The sequence below is a fragment of the Callithrix jacchus genome, chromosome 6 (assembly GCF_049354715.1).
Source record: "Callithrix jacchus isolate 240 chromosome 6, calJac240_pri, whole genome shotgun sequence".
Classification (NCBI taxonomy): domain Eukaryota; kingdom Metazoa; phylum Chordata; class Mammalia; order Primates; family Cebidae; genus Callithrix; species Callithrix jacchus.
In genome coordinates this window covers 37,043,034-37,059,255 of record NC_133507.1, presented here as the reverse complement: position 1 = coordinate 37,059,255, position 16,222 = coordinate 37,043,034, and the positions used below count along the sequence as shown (strand labels likewise).

The 16,222-nt window shown below is 55.4% G+C and overlaps 1 protein-coding gene across 1 annotated transcript; it reads left to right on the top strand.

Annotated features, from left to right (window-relative positions):
• The first annotated feature begins 2,086 nt into the window (after nt 1-2,086).
• Nucleotides 2,087-10,728, top strand: PROC (protein C, inactivator of coagulation factors Va and VIIIa). Its single transcript, XM_054257336.2, is given in 8 exon segments — nt 2,087-2,363; nt 3,653-3,819; nt 5,266-5,290; nt 5,383-5,571; nt 5,574-5,756; nt 7,865-8,007; nt 8,817-8,934; nt 10,067-10,728. Coding segments are annotated over 8 exon segments (1,488 nt in total). The 5' UTR covers nt 2,087-2,293; the 3' UTR covers nt 10,660-10,728.
• The last annotated feature ends 5,494 nt before the right edge of the window (nt 10,729-16,222 follow it).

Genomic DNA, 16,222 nt, shown 5'->3' with positions numbered 1-16,222 from the left:
CACATGCCCCATTTAGAAGTGTAGATTTTGAGGAGGAGTGTGGGCAACTCCTCCTAGGAACTGGTAGGGCAGGGAGGAAAGGGGGGCATCTCTGGTGCAGCCTGGTTTGGGGCAGCAAGACACTTAGTAAATGCTGATAGGCTTCAGGACACTGGCAAAGGTGTTGAGCTGGACCCTTTATTTCTGCCCTTCTCCCTTCTGGCACCGCAGCCAGGAAACTGCTGCAGCCTTTCTGGATTCCCATTCATTTTTCTTACTAGTTCACAAAAGGAGCCAAGTGGAAGCAGCAAGACCTGAGTTCAAATTAAATCTGCCAACTACCAGCTCAGTGAATCTGGGCAAGTAACACAAACTTGAGTGTCCTTGCCTGAAAAGTAGAGGTTAGAGGGACGCTATGTGCAGTTTCCTGGGAGGGGGCGAGGGGAGTTCGTGAGCAATTGGAGGTGAGGATGGAGCCCAGTGCCCAGCATCCACACACTGGGGACCCAAAGAGGGGCATCTTCTCATGGTTTTATGTCTCAGAAATTGGGATCGCATGTCATTGGGACAGTATCCTTTTTTCTTGTACAGTGGCACATAAATAGATCTGTTTTATAATTAATGGCATCCTAGATTTGATGAAATATGGAATATTACCTGTTGTGCTGATCTTGGACAAACTACAATGTTTCTGGGTAAAACGTCCCCATCTGTAAAACAGGGACAACGTCCCTCCCTTAGCCAGCCACTTGGGGCTAAAATGAGACCACATCTGTCAAGGGTTTTGCCCTCACCTCCCTCCCCACTGGACAGCATCTGTGGTGGGCAGAGGTGGGCTTCAGGCATCCCAAGACGTGCTGAGCTAGGACCAGGAGTGCTACTGCCACTTTTGTTTGTCTATGGAGAGGGAGGCCTCAGCGCTGAGGGCCAGGCAAATATTTGTGGTTATGCATTAACTCCACCTGCAGCCTGTCATGGCGGCAGGACGGCGAACTTGCAGTATCTCCATGACCCACCCTTGTGAGTCCCCCTCCAGACAGGTATACAAGGGGTGTAGAGGGAGGGCTGTCCCTGGGAGAGGATAGCTAGGTGGTGGTGAGGGCTGAGTCCTCAGCCAGGGTGCTTGAGACCACCTGAGTTTGGGGTAAAAGGAAATGAAGGCCTCCACTGGCACGGCCTGGCAGCCACAGTCCTGGGGCCCTTTGCTACGTGCCTCCCTCTTTCCAGGACCAGGGTCCCAGGGCCCAGGGCCCAGGGCCATTCCGACAGGCAGTTTGGAGCCCAGGACCCTCCATTCTCTCCACCCCACTTCCCCCTTTGGGGGTATCAGATTTGAACAGATCTCAGAAGCAGCCTCAGAGGGAGTGGGCGAGAATGCAGAGCAGGGGCTGGCAGGGTGTGCAGACGGCCAGGCAGCCTACCCACTGGGGTGGCTCCTTGGTCTCTAGCCCCCAGGGCTACTTCTGTGGGCTGTGGGGCACCTGGTGGTTTGGGGCAGGGGTTGAGGTTCCAGGCCTGGAACCACACAGGCCTGGCCTTGAGTCCTGGCTCTGCCACCTCTGGGGTTAGATTTTTAAGAAACCACTGAACTCCTCCGAGCCTCGGTTTCCCCGCTATGAAATGGGGTTGACAGCATTAATAGCTACCTCTTGGGTGGTTGTGAGCCTTAACTGAAGTCATAATAGCTCACGTTTACTGAGCACGAGCTCTGTGCGCAGCCTGTTTGGAGAAGTTTATGTGGATTAACTCCTTTAATTCTCACAACACCCTTTAAGGCAGAAACGTAACACGTGATTCCATTCGTTTTATAAACGAGGAAGCGGAGGCATGGAGCAGTTACGCATCGTGGCCAACACTGCCCTTCAGTAGGTGCTGGACTGGAGTTTACACTGTGCAGTCTGGCTTCATGGCCTGCCCTCTGAATCCTGTAAAAATTGTTTGAAGGGCACCATGAGTGTCCAATCAACATTAGCTAATATTCTCAGCCCAGCCATCGGACCGACAGAGGCAGCCAACCCACTGCCCCCAGGGAGGGCACAAACATCCTGGCGCCCTCTCCACCGCATTTTGGAGCTGATATCTAGGCAAGCAGTGTGATCTTAGCCCCACACAGAGGGGACAGTTGAGGCCTTCTGAGGGTGGCTATGTGTCTAGCGAACAAGGGCCCTCAATCCCAGCTTCCGCCCTAACAGCCAGCACACAGGGACAGTCCTTTCATTTCGCCTCCACCTGGAAGGTGCAGGCAGAGCGGCGGTGGGGGTGGGCATTACCCGGAGCTCAGAAGTTCTCCTCAGACAGGTGCAGTGCCTCTGGAATGTGGCGGCTCGCAAGCCTCCTGCTGTTCCTGGACACCTGGGGAATTTCCAGCACACCCACTTCTCTTGGTAAGACCTCCCCACCCTTACCCCGGGACCCCTGTGGCCTCTACAAGGCCTGAGTGGGCATCTGCCCAGGACTTCACAGCTTCCATTATCTCTCTGAGCCCTGGGTGAGATGAGGGGCAGACGGAAATGGCAGGAATCAATTGATCAGTCCCAGGTAGGCCAGCTGCCAGAGCCCACACAAGGGCTGCCAGGGCAGGCATGCGTGACAGCAGGGAGCTCCATGATTACTTCCTAAAGCTCCCTCCGCCCCACGGGATGGTTGCAGTCCCCTGGGCCTTCCCTCTCCACCCACTCACTCCCTCAGCTGTGAAGACCCCAGGCCCAGGCTACCACCCACACTGCCCAGCGCAGCCTCTCCTCCTCAAACGCACGCACGTCAGGCTCATGGCTGCCCTGCCCCAGCCCCTTTCCTGGTCTCCACGGTCAACAGGAGAAGGCCATGATTCTTGGGGAGGTCTGCCAGACACGCAGGCCCCTAGAGCCACACCATTCTGTTGGTTGCATTTGTACGTTTATTGAGCTGCTTATCTGCCTGGGACCCGTACTCCCACCTTTTCTCTGAGGGTCCTCAGCTCAGGCACACCTCCTCTAGAATGACTTTCCCTCCAGCCCTCATCCCTCCCTCCTAACTGTCCCCTGCACCCAAGACAAACACTTCACAAAGCCCAGGAGACATTTGGTGACTCTCACTGGGTAATAGGTCTGTCTGTCCTCCAGGTATCGCTGCCCAAGGGGAGGAGCATGGGGAATGCTTGGCTGGGGGAGGAGAGGGAGACTGGGGGAAGCGTCAAGCTGTGTACTGGCGGAACAGTGAGATGATTGACTTGGCAGTCTTTACAGCAGGAGCCAGGGCGCTCATCCTTGAGTGCTATCTCTGGGCCAGGGATGGTATTGGGTGTTTTACATGACGATCTCATCCCCACATTTTGGATGAGTAAATAGAGGCTGAGTGGAGCGATGAGGAGGCTGGCCCTATGGTGCTGGCCAGGCACACGTGACTGCAAGAGGTAAAAACACTGGCTCAGATACACAGTGGTCAGGGTGGGGTTCACAGGGAGGCCTGTCCATTTCAGAGCAAGGCTTCCTCCTCCAACTGCCATCTGCTTCCCAGGGAGGAAGAGGGCAGAGAAGCCCAGTGACTGGCTATGACCTAGAATTAGAATGAGTCCTGAGAGGGCAGAGACCAGAACTTCCCAGGCTCTCCTGCTGGGCTTCCTCAGACCCCCTCATGGCCCCAGCCCCTCTCAGGCCCCTCCACCAAGGTGAGCTCCCCCTCCCTCCAAAACCAGACTCAGTGTTCTCCAGCAGCGAGCGTGCCCACCAGGTACTGCGGGTCCACAAACGCGCCAGTAACTTCCTGGAGGAGCTCCGGCCTGGCAACCTGGAGCGGGAGTGTGTAGAGGAGATCTGTGACTTCGAGGAGGCCAAGGAAATTTTCCAAAACGTGGATGACACAGTAAGGCCACCATAGGTCCAGGGGATAAGGCTCAGGGGTGAGCTGGTGACCAGCAGGGGCCTGGAGGAGCAGGTGGGGACCCAATGCTGAGGCCCTCTTAGTAGCTGGGGAGGTGGTGGGTGCCAGCCCCCTCTCCTCCCGCTTGTGGGGGTGGCTGAGGGGACTGATGAGGATGCCAGCTTTATGGTGTTGGCCAGGCGCATGTGGCTGCAAGAAACAGAACTCAAGAAGAAGCTCCAGTAAAGAGTGTGGGGCAGCCCTAGGCAGAGACTCCCACCCAACCATGCTGTAGGCGGTTTCGTCTACCCTTCAGCCACCACTGAGCACCACTGCCTCCCCTCCCTGTCTCACAAAGACCCAAAGACCACCCTGCTACCACCCATGCCCCTGCTGATCAGGGTGTGTGTGACCGAGACTCACTTCTGTCCACATAAAATCGCTCACTCTGTGCCTCACATCAAGGAGAGAAAAATCTGATTGCTTGGAGGGGTCAGAAGACAGGGTTTGTGTCCTATTTGCCTGAGGGTCCAAGCCCTTTGGGGCCCCCAGAGCCCTATGGAGGTGGCCCAAGGTAGCAGGGTGAGCTTGGTAAGGGGGCTGGCTTCCTGAGACAAGGCTCACACTCATTCTGTTCCTGGAGCTCACTTCATCCACTAGGACCTGAAAGTTGTGCCCTGACTCGGCCTTCTAAGGCATCCATCTGTAGGCATGCTTTCCAGCGCATGCCTTCAAGGCAGAAGGAGACCCTCTGGCCTGCACCCTCTCTTGCCCTCAGACTCCACCTTCTTGACTGGACCTCCAAATGCTCCCCTCCATCCCCACCGCCTCTTTCCCCAGTGGCCTCCCTGGCAGAGCCACAGTGAACTTTCTGCCGGCATCAGCACACATCTGATCTCATCAAGCAGATGCTCCCACCTCACCCATGCTCTCAGCCACCGCAGGCCTTGGGTGGCCTCTCTGATGGAGCAGGCATCTCAACCTGGGGTGGCTGGTCCCAGTCTACCAGCAGCAGCAGCAGCCCAGTCCTGATACCTGGTTAGGAACGCAGACCCTCTGCCCTGCCCCCGCGAACTGAGAACACTGGCTTAGGGAAAGGCTAGGTGCTCAAGGGTCCTTGAGCCGGTGCGCAGAGAGAGTGATGGAGCTGGAAGGAGGCCGAGCGACCTGGCGAGGGATTCGGTCCCTCGCGTTGCAGAGGCTGCTGTGGGAGCGGACAGTCGCTAGAGCAGCGCTGGAGCTGCTTGGGCGAGGGCGTTACTCGAGGGACGCAGGATGGAGGCTGGGCGCGGGCGGGGGATACTGGAGGGCGAGGGAGGCGGGCGTGGATCCCTGCGTGTCCGGAAGTGCTCTCCTCCCCTGCCCACTCACCGGCCTCCCTGCCTACCCGGGCGCGCCCCCTCAGCACATCGGGCTGCAGGCGCCTGACGCTGCCCACTCTCTCCGCAGCTGGCCTTCTGGTCCAAGTACGTCGGTGAGTGCGTTCTAGATCCCCGGTTGCGCTGCCGGCGCCCGCGGCCCTCGGGGTCTCTGTCCGCTGACCCCCTACCCCGCCTTGTGTCGCAGACGATGACCAGTGCTTGGTTCGGCCCTCGGAGCACCCGTGCGCCAGCCTGTGCTGCGGGCACGGCACGTGCATCGACGGCATCGGCAGCTTCAGCTGCTACTGCAGCGACGGCTGGGAGGGCCGCTTCTGCCAGCGCGGTGAGGGGCGAGGGGGGCGCGGGCGCGCGGGCGGCGGGACGGGGCTGGGGCCGGGGGGCGCCGCGCCAGCGCCCGCTGCCCGCTCCTTCCCCTGCCCGCAGAGGTGAGCTTCCTCAACTGCTCGCTGGACAACGGCGGCTGCATGCACTACTGCCTGGAGGAGGAGGGCGGACGGCGCTGCAGCTGCGCGCTCGGCTACAAGTTGGGGGACGACCACCTGCAGTGCGAACCCGCAGGTGAGAGGCCACTATACGTCGCCCAGGAATCTCGCCGGGTGCTCGCGGGCTGGGTGGGCAGGCCCCATGACTGGGCGCGGCTCGGGGGGCTCAGGAGGCTTATAGGGAGGGAGCGAGGAACAGAGTTGAGCCCGGGGTGGGCGGCAGACTTAGTGCGGTCAGCCAGGGAGCGGCCCGGCCCCTCCGCTTTCCCTGCTGGCTCTCCTGGCGTTCCCGCCTTCCTCTGCGCGTCCCTGCCCACCTGGGGCCACCTCCCGGAGCGCGAGTCCAGGGGTGGCTCCGATCTCCAGTCTGAGGGGATCTGGGGCCAGGACTGCAGCGCCTCCATCTAGCCTGGCTGCATTTATTTTCTCTGATGTTGTCCGGCGGGAATCGCATTTCCCTCTTTACCCCTTGCTTCTTTGAGGAGAGAGCAGAACCCTGGTTCTGGCTTCTTTTATATTTTCCTTTTTATGCATTTTAATCAAGTTTATATATGTACGAAGCTTTAAAAATCAGTTTTACAACTCTTACATTTTAGTATGCTGTTCCTTGGCGTGGTCTTTTTTCATTTATTTTCATTAAAAGGTGGAGCTTTTTAATGTGGAAATTCCTATTTTCTGCCTCTGGGACCATGTGTTCCTTATTCCTTCGACGATCTCCGCTTTGCTTCCTCTCTCTCCGGGCCTCCCATTATTCAGACCTCTTTCCCCTAGTTTGTGTCTTCTATTTCTCATTTCTCTGACTTTGTGTTCTTCTTTCAGGGAACTTTCCGCAACTTTATAGTTCAATGCTTCTGCTGAAAACAATTTTTGGCCAGGCTCAGTGGCTCAGATCTGTAATTCCAACACTTTAAGAGGGTGATGTGGGAGGATTGCTTGAGCTTGGGAGTTTGAGACCAGCCTGGGCAACGTAGGGGAACCCTGTCTCTTTTTTAAAAAAGGAAAAAAAAAAAAAAGAGTTAAAGTTTTAACTTTTTATTTTGAAATAATTAGCGATTCCCATGAAGCTGCAAAGAAACGCCTTGCGGGCCTGTTGGCCTGTGGGCTTGCCTGCCAGACGGTGGGAAGGCCCTGTCATTGGCAGGACCCCAGATCGTGAGGGTTTTCCTTTGAGGCTGCTTTCTTAGAGGAATCCTCCAAGCTCTTGGAGGACAGGGGATGCTCACCATGGCATTAGGCCCTTCGGAGCAGGGCGGAGCTGGGGAGCTGGCGCCTGTGCAGACTGTGAACCTTTGCCTGACTCCCTGGGGTCAGCCAAGAGCACCACTCCCTCCCCAGGTGGGCCTAGTCAGAGTCCCTGGTTCACCTTCCGCAGGCAAGGAGAGGGGAGTCAAGCCAGTGAGGAGGCTCTAGCAGTTTCTCTTACAAATTCTCAACATGCCCCCGCCACCTGCACTGCCTTCCCGGAAGCCCCACGGCCTCCTGTTTCTGTGGTCCAATCCTTCCGCTGAGATTTTGCTTTCCAGTCTGCCAAGTTAGTTACTGTGTCCATTCATCTGCTGGCAGCTTCTGGAATAGCGTGGCTGTTGTGTCCTCTCCATTCTCTAGTCATTATGCAGCTCCCCTGCTGACGGTGCCCCATTGCCTCTTTAAGTCTAGCTATCTGGACTTGGCATTCAAGGCCCATTTTCAGCAGACTCAGGCTGACCTTCCAGCCCTCAGTTCTCTGTGGTATATGTGCTCTCTTCTTGGCAGGGAGGCCTCACAAACGTGCCATGCCTACTGTAGGAGCTCTGCAAGAATGCTCACCTCCTTCTCCCTATAATTCCTCTCCTCTGTGAGGAGCTTGGCAGCATCCCAGCATAAGACCTTGCTAATGTATCCCAGGGACCACCCCCAATCCTGGGTTACAATGAGCCTTCAGGAAGTTTAATGACCCATGTAAGAACCACAGCCAGCAGGTGATGCAGCCTGGTCTGACTCTTGCCATTCGGTGGCACTGTTTGTTGACTGACTGACTGACTGGAGTGGGATTGTAGCTAATATTAATGGAGTAGTCTAAGTATCATTGGTCCCTTGAACCCTGCACTGTGGCAAAGTGGCCTGTAGGCAGGAGGAGGACAAAGACAGGAGGGCAGTCTCCGGAGGAGTGCCTGGCAGGCCCCTCACCACTTCCACCTACCTCAGTGAAATTCCCTTGCGGGAGGTTGTGGAGGCGGATGGAGAAGAAGCGCACTCACCTGAAACGAGACACTGAAGACCAAGAAGACCAAGTAGACCCACGGCTCGTCGATGGGAAATTGACCAGACGGGGAGACAGCCCCTGGCAGGTGGGAGGCGCTAGGTCCGGGGTCACTGAGCCCCGCCCCGCAGCTGTGCTCAGGGTGCAGAAACCGAAAGGGAAGCTGCCATTGCTTGCAGGGGTTGATAAAGGTGGGGGATACTTCAGGGAAAAAGAGATGCAACCTGAGGGGAGAGGAGCAGCCAGGGCGGGTGAAGGGAGGAGCATGGGCCATGGAGGGGGGGATGCAGGAGGAAGGGTTACAGTCTCTAAAAAGAGCTGGAAATTTGAGGAAGAAGCCCACTGATAGGAGATGGCTAGGAGGGAGGGCTGGGCCTGTGTAGCCCTCCAGCCTCCACATGGGAACTGACACTTACTGGGTTCCCCTCTCTAACAGGCATGGGGCAATAGAAACCAACAAGAGCAGGTATTGGCCCTGGGGACTGAGACTCCATGAGGGTCAGGACCCCAAAGACTGGGCCCCGATGGGGCCAGAGCCAGGAAGGCCCTTCAAGAGAGGGGCTGCAGGAGGCCCAAAGGGAAGACCCTGGGGGGCCACAGAGTCTTCCCGAAGGGCACAAGGCCTGGCCAAGGGTCCAAGGATGAGAGGAGCTCGCTGGGTGACATTGGGTGTGGCTGAGGGTGCCTGGAACAGTATGAACAGTATAGGAACAGCATGGGCAGTCAGGAAGACACCCTGGGACAGGATAACACTGTAAAATGGACAAAAATAGAAAATGCCAGAAAAGGGCCAAGGCCGATGCCCTCGTGACCAGGGAACCCAGGAAAGTGCAGATGAGACCCAGGTGCCCTGAACGGGAGGCAGCCCTGTGATGTCATCATTTCACCCCATTGCAGGTAGTCCTGCTGGACTCGCAGAAGAAGCTGGCCTGCGGGGCGGTTCTCATCCACCCCTCCTGGGTGCTGACAGCGGCCCACTGCCTGGAGGACCCCAGGAAGCTCCTTGTCAGGCTTGGTATGGGCTGGAGCCAGGCAGGCGGGGGCTGCCAGAGGCCTGGGTGGGGGGACCAGGCAGTTTATTCAGGTTAGGGGGACCCTGCTCCCCAGGTGCTTAAGCAAAAGGCTTCTTGAGCTCCACAGAAGGTGTTTGAGGGGAAGAGGCCTATGTGCCCTGCTCTGCCCACCCCTGTGACACCTGGTATTTTGCAGTAGGGGGTTCTCTGGTGCTCTCTTCGAACCTGGGCACAGTTACCTGCACACACCATGTTTGTGAGCAAGGGGCTACACAGACCCTGCCCTCTGCATCCCACTCATGTGGAGCGGGCTCTGTGTGGGCCTCAGCACCCTCAGGTGCAGAGACCAGCAAGGCCTGGCCTCAGGACTGTGCCTCCCATGGACGGATGAGGATAGGGCTGTTCAGTGGGAGTCCTGGCATCTGCCAAAGCCACGAGCAGGTTGGGGGCACTCCCGCATCACCCTCGATCTATGGCAATTTCTGGAGTGGGGGGTCTGGCTCAACTATTTATGCCAAAAAGAAGAAAAAGTATACTGAGAATGACCAAATTCACATTTCCTACAGCATAATCTATAGCCAGTGGCCCCCGTGGAGCTTGGCTTAAAATTTCCAGGTGCTCTTCCCCAGGAACCATCCATCTGGCCTGAGAGGACCTTCTCTCTCAGGTGGGACCTGGCCCTCTCCTCCCTGGCAGTGCTGTGTCTGGGGGTCCTCCTCTCCCGGTCTGCTACTCCTGCCCTGGTCTCTCCAGCTACCATTGCTCCACATTCCTCTGTGGCTCTGGTCTGTGTCTGGGGTTTTCAGGGGCCGCGGGCTTCCCTGCTGCCCATTCCTTCTCTGGTTCTGGTCTCACCTTCATGAGTCCTGAAAATGGACCAGCATCCTGCCCCTTTGAGATTGATACCGTTGGCCACTCCTTCTGGCAGGAAAAGTCACCATGGATAGGGATCCACGGCATAGACAGGTGGCTCTGGGCAGTGCCTGGGATGTGTGGGTGCACAGTCTCTGGGATGGTCCTTCTTCAGGCCCCCAGCCCAGGCCTGCAGGGGCACAGCAGTGGGTGGGCCTCGGGAAAGTGCTGTGGGCGAGAGGCTCCCCGCAGCCCACTCTGATGGTGCCCTCTGCCCTGCAGGAGAGTATGACCTGCGGCGCTGGGAGAGGTGGGAGCTGGACCTGGACATCGAGGAGGTCCTGGTCCACCCCAACTACAGCAAGAGCACCACCGACAATGACATCGCGCTGGTGCGCCTGGCCCAGCCCGCCACCCTCTCGCAGACCATCGTGCCCGTCTGCCTTCCGGACAGTGGCCTCGCAGAGCGCGAGCTCACTCAGGCCGGCCAGGAGACCATCGTGACAGGCTGGGGCTACCAGAGCAGCCGAGAGAAGGACCCCAAGAGAAACCGCACCTTCGTTCTCAATTTCATCAAGATTCCTGTGGTCCCGCGCAATGAGTGCAGCAAGGTGATGAGCAACATGGTGTCTGAGAACATGCTGTGTGCGGGCATCCTCGGGGACCGGCAGGACGCCTGTGACGGCGACAGTGGGGGGCCCATGGTCGTGTCCTTCCGCGGCACCTGGTTCTTGGTGGGCCTGGTGAGCTGGGGTGAGGGCTGTGGGCTCCTTCACAACTACGGTGTTTACACCAAAGTCAGCCGCTACCTCGATTGGATCCACCAGCACATCAGTGACAAGGAAGCCCCTCCGGAGAGCCAGGCAGCACCTTAGCAACCCTCCCTGCCGGGCTGGGCTTTTGCGTGGCAATGGATGGAACATTAAAGGGGCATGTAACAAGCATATGGGCCTGCTGTTCTGTCTGTCCGTCCACCCCTCTTCTGGGCTGTTCTGGAGAGAAGTAACATTTATTGAGCACCTATTGTATGCCACATGCTTTATGAATAGAACCTTAACTCCCAGACCAGTTCTGTGGGGTGGGGAGGAGCAAATCCAAGTTCTGCAGGGTCTAAAGCTGTGTGTGTTGGGGGGACACTCTGTTTATGAAAAAGAATAAAAACCACGACCACAGAGGCACTAGAGCCTTTCCCAGGGCTTTGGGAAGAGCCTGTGCAAGCTGGGGATGCTGAAGGCGAGGCTTGACTAGCTGTCCAGCAAGCCCAGCTTTGCAGGTAGATGGGTTTAGCTCATATCACAGAGGGGGAAACCGAGGCTCTGAGAGGTTTACATCGTGAAGCCAGGATTCAAATCTAGGTCAGATTCCAAAATGCAGGTGCTTTTTTCTTTTCTCCACTGTCCTGGAGGACAACTGGTTCCATGGCACTCGGTGTGGAGGCCAGCATTAGCTCTGCCGGGGAGCAGCCAGAGACTTAGAAAGTGTTGGTTCAGCTCAGAATGAGCTCACAGTGTCACTGGGGCAGCTGTTTCAGCAATGTTACACCATCATAAACAGCAGTAAGAAAGAGTCTCTGGCTTAACCTGGCCTGATAGGCCTCATTGGATGAGACAGAAATAAGTCCAGGATACTCTGATTTGAAATTATTAAGTACCTGATAAAAGGAAATAAAGTGGTGAGATAAAGCTGAGAAAATTCATCTAAAGCCCAAAATTAGTCTAGCTGTCCGTGTGGCCTCCGGCAAGTCTTTTCTCCTCTCCGGGCGTGGTGGTTAATTTCAGCTGTCGATTTGACTGGATGAAGGATACCCAGCTGGCTGGTGAAGCATGATTGCTGGGTGTGTCTATTAGGTGTTTTGGAGGAGATAGGTGACTGAGTCAGGGGACTATGTGAGGAAGATCCGCCCTCAGTGTGGGCGGGCACCATCCAATCAGCTGGGGATCCAGATGGAATAAAAAGGCAGAGGACAAGTGAATTCCCTGTCTCGCCTGGAGCTGGGACACCCTTCTCCTGCCCTTGGACATCAGCTCCAGGTTCTCAAGACTTTGGACTGTGACTTACACCAGCAGCCCTCCAGGTTCTCAGGCTATTGGCCCTGGACTGAGGGTCCTGCCATAGCTCTCCTGGTTCAGAGGTCTTGAGACCCGGACTGAGCCAGGCTGGCTTGCAGGTCTGCCATGGGTCTCCTCAGCCTCCATGATCACAGAAGCCAAATCCTCTAATAAGCCCCTTCTCATCTATCTGCATCTGTATACACATCCTGTTGGTTCTGTCTCTAGAGAACCCTGACTAATCCAGGGGACATCAGTAAAATGAAGGGATTGGATGATAGCAGCGATTCTCCACCCTGGCTGCACATTTGCAAACACTGATGTCGAGTCCCACCCCCAGAGGTACTAATTTAACTGACTGGGCTGGGGGAGGGGGGGACCCAGACATTGATATTTCTCCAACTCTCCATTTCATTTTAATGTGTTCACTGGGGTTGAAAGTGACTGGGTCAGGCCAGGCACCGTGGCTCACACCAGTAATCCCTGTGCTTTGGGAGCCTTAGGCAGGAGGATCGTTTGAGCCCAGGAGTTCGAGGCCAGCCTGGGCAACATAGGGAGAACTTGTCTCTATTTAAAATAATAATAATAAATAAAAATAAATGCATAGAAATGAACCAAATGGTCTTTAAGGGCTCTTCTCCTCAGGTGAACTCTAGTTCTAAAACTCTCCAGGCCAACAGGGATAAAGCCAGTTACCTGAGAAAGCACAGCACAGCTCCGTCCAAAGTAAAATAATGGAGGACTCGTTCTGTGGTTACATGCAGCTTGTCAGACTGCAGCTGCAGCTTACAGACCAGAGGGACACCAGGACCCACAGAGTTAGTTATCCGCGTGCGGCCACAAGAAGAGACCTGCCCAAACCCGGGCCTGTGGGATTCTCCTCCTTACCAACCTGGAGGAGGAATAGGTGGAACTTCCTGGAAATGGGAGCAAACCGTGCCCAGGCCAGAAGCACCTGCCAAATGGCACAGGGCCAGTGCCCACCACACTCGCAGTGGAGGTGACGGACTGAGAGAATGATGGAGTGCTGGAAGTCTTTGCCTCTGCTGAAGATTCCCGGGTGGGCTGCTGTCGGGATAGTGACCCTGCCTGACCTTGAGCACTTCTGACTTGACAGCATGGGGAGGCTGAGCTGCTGCCCAGAGAAACTGGGGACAACTAGAAAAACAAACAAACATTTCAAGTCCTGGAAATGGCCCTGAGGGCAAACAGAACAAGAACAAAAATGCAACTTTTTTGGGCCGGGTGCTGTGACTCGCACCTGTAATCCCAACAGTTTAGGAGGCCGAGGCAGGCAGATCACCTGGGGTCAGGAGTTTGAGACCAGCCTGGCCAACAGGGCGAAAACTCCTCTCTACTAAAAATACAAAAGTTAGCTGGGCATGCTGGCCCACGCCTGTAATCCCAGTTACTGGGGAGGCTGAGACAGGAGAATTGGTTGAACCCGGAAGGTGGTGCCCCCAGCCTCACTGCCTGGCCCTCCTGCACCTTCTTTTCCTTGTCTAAGAACTGGGCTCATGCCCCTCTATCCCTGGTGGTTGTGGGGATGAAAGGAAGGTCAACCCCTGCAGGGCCGGGTGCCTGGAGCTGGCCCTGGGTAGACGCCTCCCTCCCCTTCTTCCTGAGCCCTCCATGCAGAGCCCAGGATCCGATAGTTGCAGTGACTAAAATCTCTTTGGAGAAGGGAGAGATCAGTGGAGAATAAAGCCATTGGGGAGAGTGAAAGAATTCAGTTCTCCAGTGGAAGGTGGCAGTGTGCAGAGAACCCTGTGCTGGAGCTGCTGGGGCCAAGGCCTGGGGGTTCAGTCCCCTGAGAAGCCCCCACCAGCTTACCTTAGGGAATGAGCTACGGGGATGACAAATGAGAAACTGCTGACTAACCAAGGCCGACAGGACCAGGGCAAGCTGGGGGAGACCGTCGAGGTGGTGGAAGGAGCAGGCAGACTAAGCCTCAGGAGGCCAAGAGAGGCTGAGCAGGGAGCCAGGTCCTAGGAAAGAGACAGCACCCAGCTCCAGGGCCATGAGGGGGAGGCTGTGGCAGAGGACTGGGGCACCAGGCCATATTGAGAACCTTCACTGCAGGCCCATGCTAGGTTCCTGACCCATGGTGACTGAGGTCTTCACAGAGCAAATGAGGGAGGAACTGCCAACTCCATTCTGATGGAGGGAAAAGAACCTCTGGGGGCCTTCCTGCATCACTGCTATGGGAGGAGTCGGGGTAGGAATGCAGCAGGCTCCAAAGTCCCTGCTGTCCTCTGGGACAGACAGCCAGGCGGTGGAAGGCGTGGCAGGGAGAAGAGTGGTGTGCAGGTGAGCAGTGGCAAGACCTAGGCTCTGTCAATATTTGGGGTGGGTCAATCATTAGCCAACCTTGTCCCCCAGCAGATTCCCTACGTGGTTTCTGGGCTAGGCCCTGCCCTCCTGGGGCCTCCACAGGGCTTGGCAAGGATTGGACGAGTGGGGCGGGCAGCCCCTGGCCTCTCCACTCAGGAGACTGCCCTGCCCTCAGGGCTGCAGTCTTGCCTCTGGGCTGAGCAAGCAAACAGAGCACGGCACAGTTGAAAAAAGGAGTTTTAAAACAATCTGTCAAGAAAAAAGATGTCAAAATAGTTATCATGGGAAAAGTCAGACTTTTGATGGACTTCATTGCACTTATTCTGTGGATATTATTTTACTTTTAAATTATGTATGTCGGGGAGGGGAGCTCACCATACTCTTTCTAGTGCCCAGAAGTTCTTCAACCAGGCTCTGTTCAGCTGGACCTATGTCCATGGGTGGGGGACTATTCTAGGGCCTCTATGTGCATGGTTTGATTTAATCCTCTATGTGATTTTTTTTTTTTTTTTTGAGACAGAGTCTCACTCTGTCACCCAGGCTGTAGTGCAGTGGTGTGACCTTGGCTCACTCAACCTCTGCCTCCCAGGTTCAAGAGATTCTTGTGCCTCAGCCTCCTGGGACTACAGGCGTGTACCACCAGGCCCAGCTAATTTTTGTATTTTCAGTAAAAATGGGGTTTCATCACATTGTCCAGGCTGCTCTTGAACTTCTGGCCTCAAGCAATCTGCCTGCCTTGGCCTCCCAGAGTGCTGGGATTAGCAGCATGAGGCACCATGTTGAGCCTTCTAAATTATTTTAAGAGATACATGAAGCCAGACGTGGTGGCCACGCCTATAATCCCAGCACTTTGGGAGGCCAAGGCGGGTAGATCACGAGGTCAAGAGATTGAGACCATTCTGGTCAAGGTGAAGCACTGTCTCTACTAAAAATACAAAAATTAGCTGGGCATGGTGGAGCGCATCTGTAGTCCCAGATACTCGGGAGGCTGAGGCAGGAGAATTGCTTGAACCTGGGAGGCAGAGGTTGCGGTGAGCTGAGATCACGCCATTGCACTCCAGCCTGGGTAACAACAGCAAAACTCCGTCTCAAAACAAAAAACAAAAACAATACAAAACAAAAAAAAGAGATACATGCTCTTGACCTCCTGTTTTAGCCACCTAATGTAACTGGCTCAGAAATGTACACAGTGAGTATAGACAGAATGGGTATATGCCCTCAGATCTGCCTGACTCCAGGCGGGGTCCCTTTAGTTAACATTGGTCCTGGAGAGACCTCAGTGGAGTAAGGAACTAGGCAGGAGTCTAACAGGACCGAGATAGGAGGCAGGCTCCCTGCAGGTTCTGGCAGAGGTTGGGGCTAAGCAGGTAGGTCATGGGCCAGCAGGGTCCTTATGGCTGGCTGCAGTTGGAGTTCTGGGTCTATTACAAGTGTGGTGGATGAGGGAGGGACAACAGCTCTCTGAGATCAGGTGTGTGTGCTGTAACATGGGCTCCAGGCCACCTGACTCCAGAGAAGCTATGCTGTTTAAGGGCATTACCTCACACCACAATTGGTCTTGCATTATCAATTGTCCCTCATTTGAAAGGCAAGAAAACCCAAGTCACACAGCAAGTTGGTGGGAAACCTAGGCCTAAAACTCAGGGCCCCAGGCTTGGTGTCCCATGTTTTTTCCTGTGCACCTGTCCCACCACCCTTTACAACAAGCGTGAGGGCCAGAGTGTGGACCCTGGGGCCCCAGGAGCCTTCAGCAGGCCACAGAACATGCATATGGTAAAAACAAGTTATATGTGCATGTGGTGAAAAAATCAAATAGTGCGGAGGATTATATGTGAGTGGGGTGGCCATCCCATCCCTCCTTACCTTTACTCTTTCTGCTCTCTGTATGCTATAATTTGAGTAATTTCTAGTGTCTTTCTTCAAGTTCATTAATTCTGTCTTCTCCTGTGTCCAGACTCTGTGAAACTTGACCAATCAGTTAATAATTTCAGATACTAAAGTTTTCAGTTCTGGAATGTCCACTTGATTCCTCTCTACAGATTCCATTTCTCTGTAA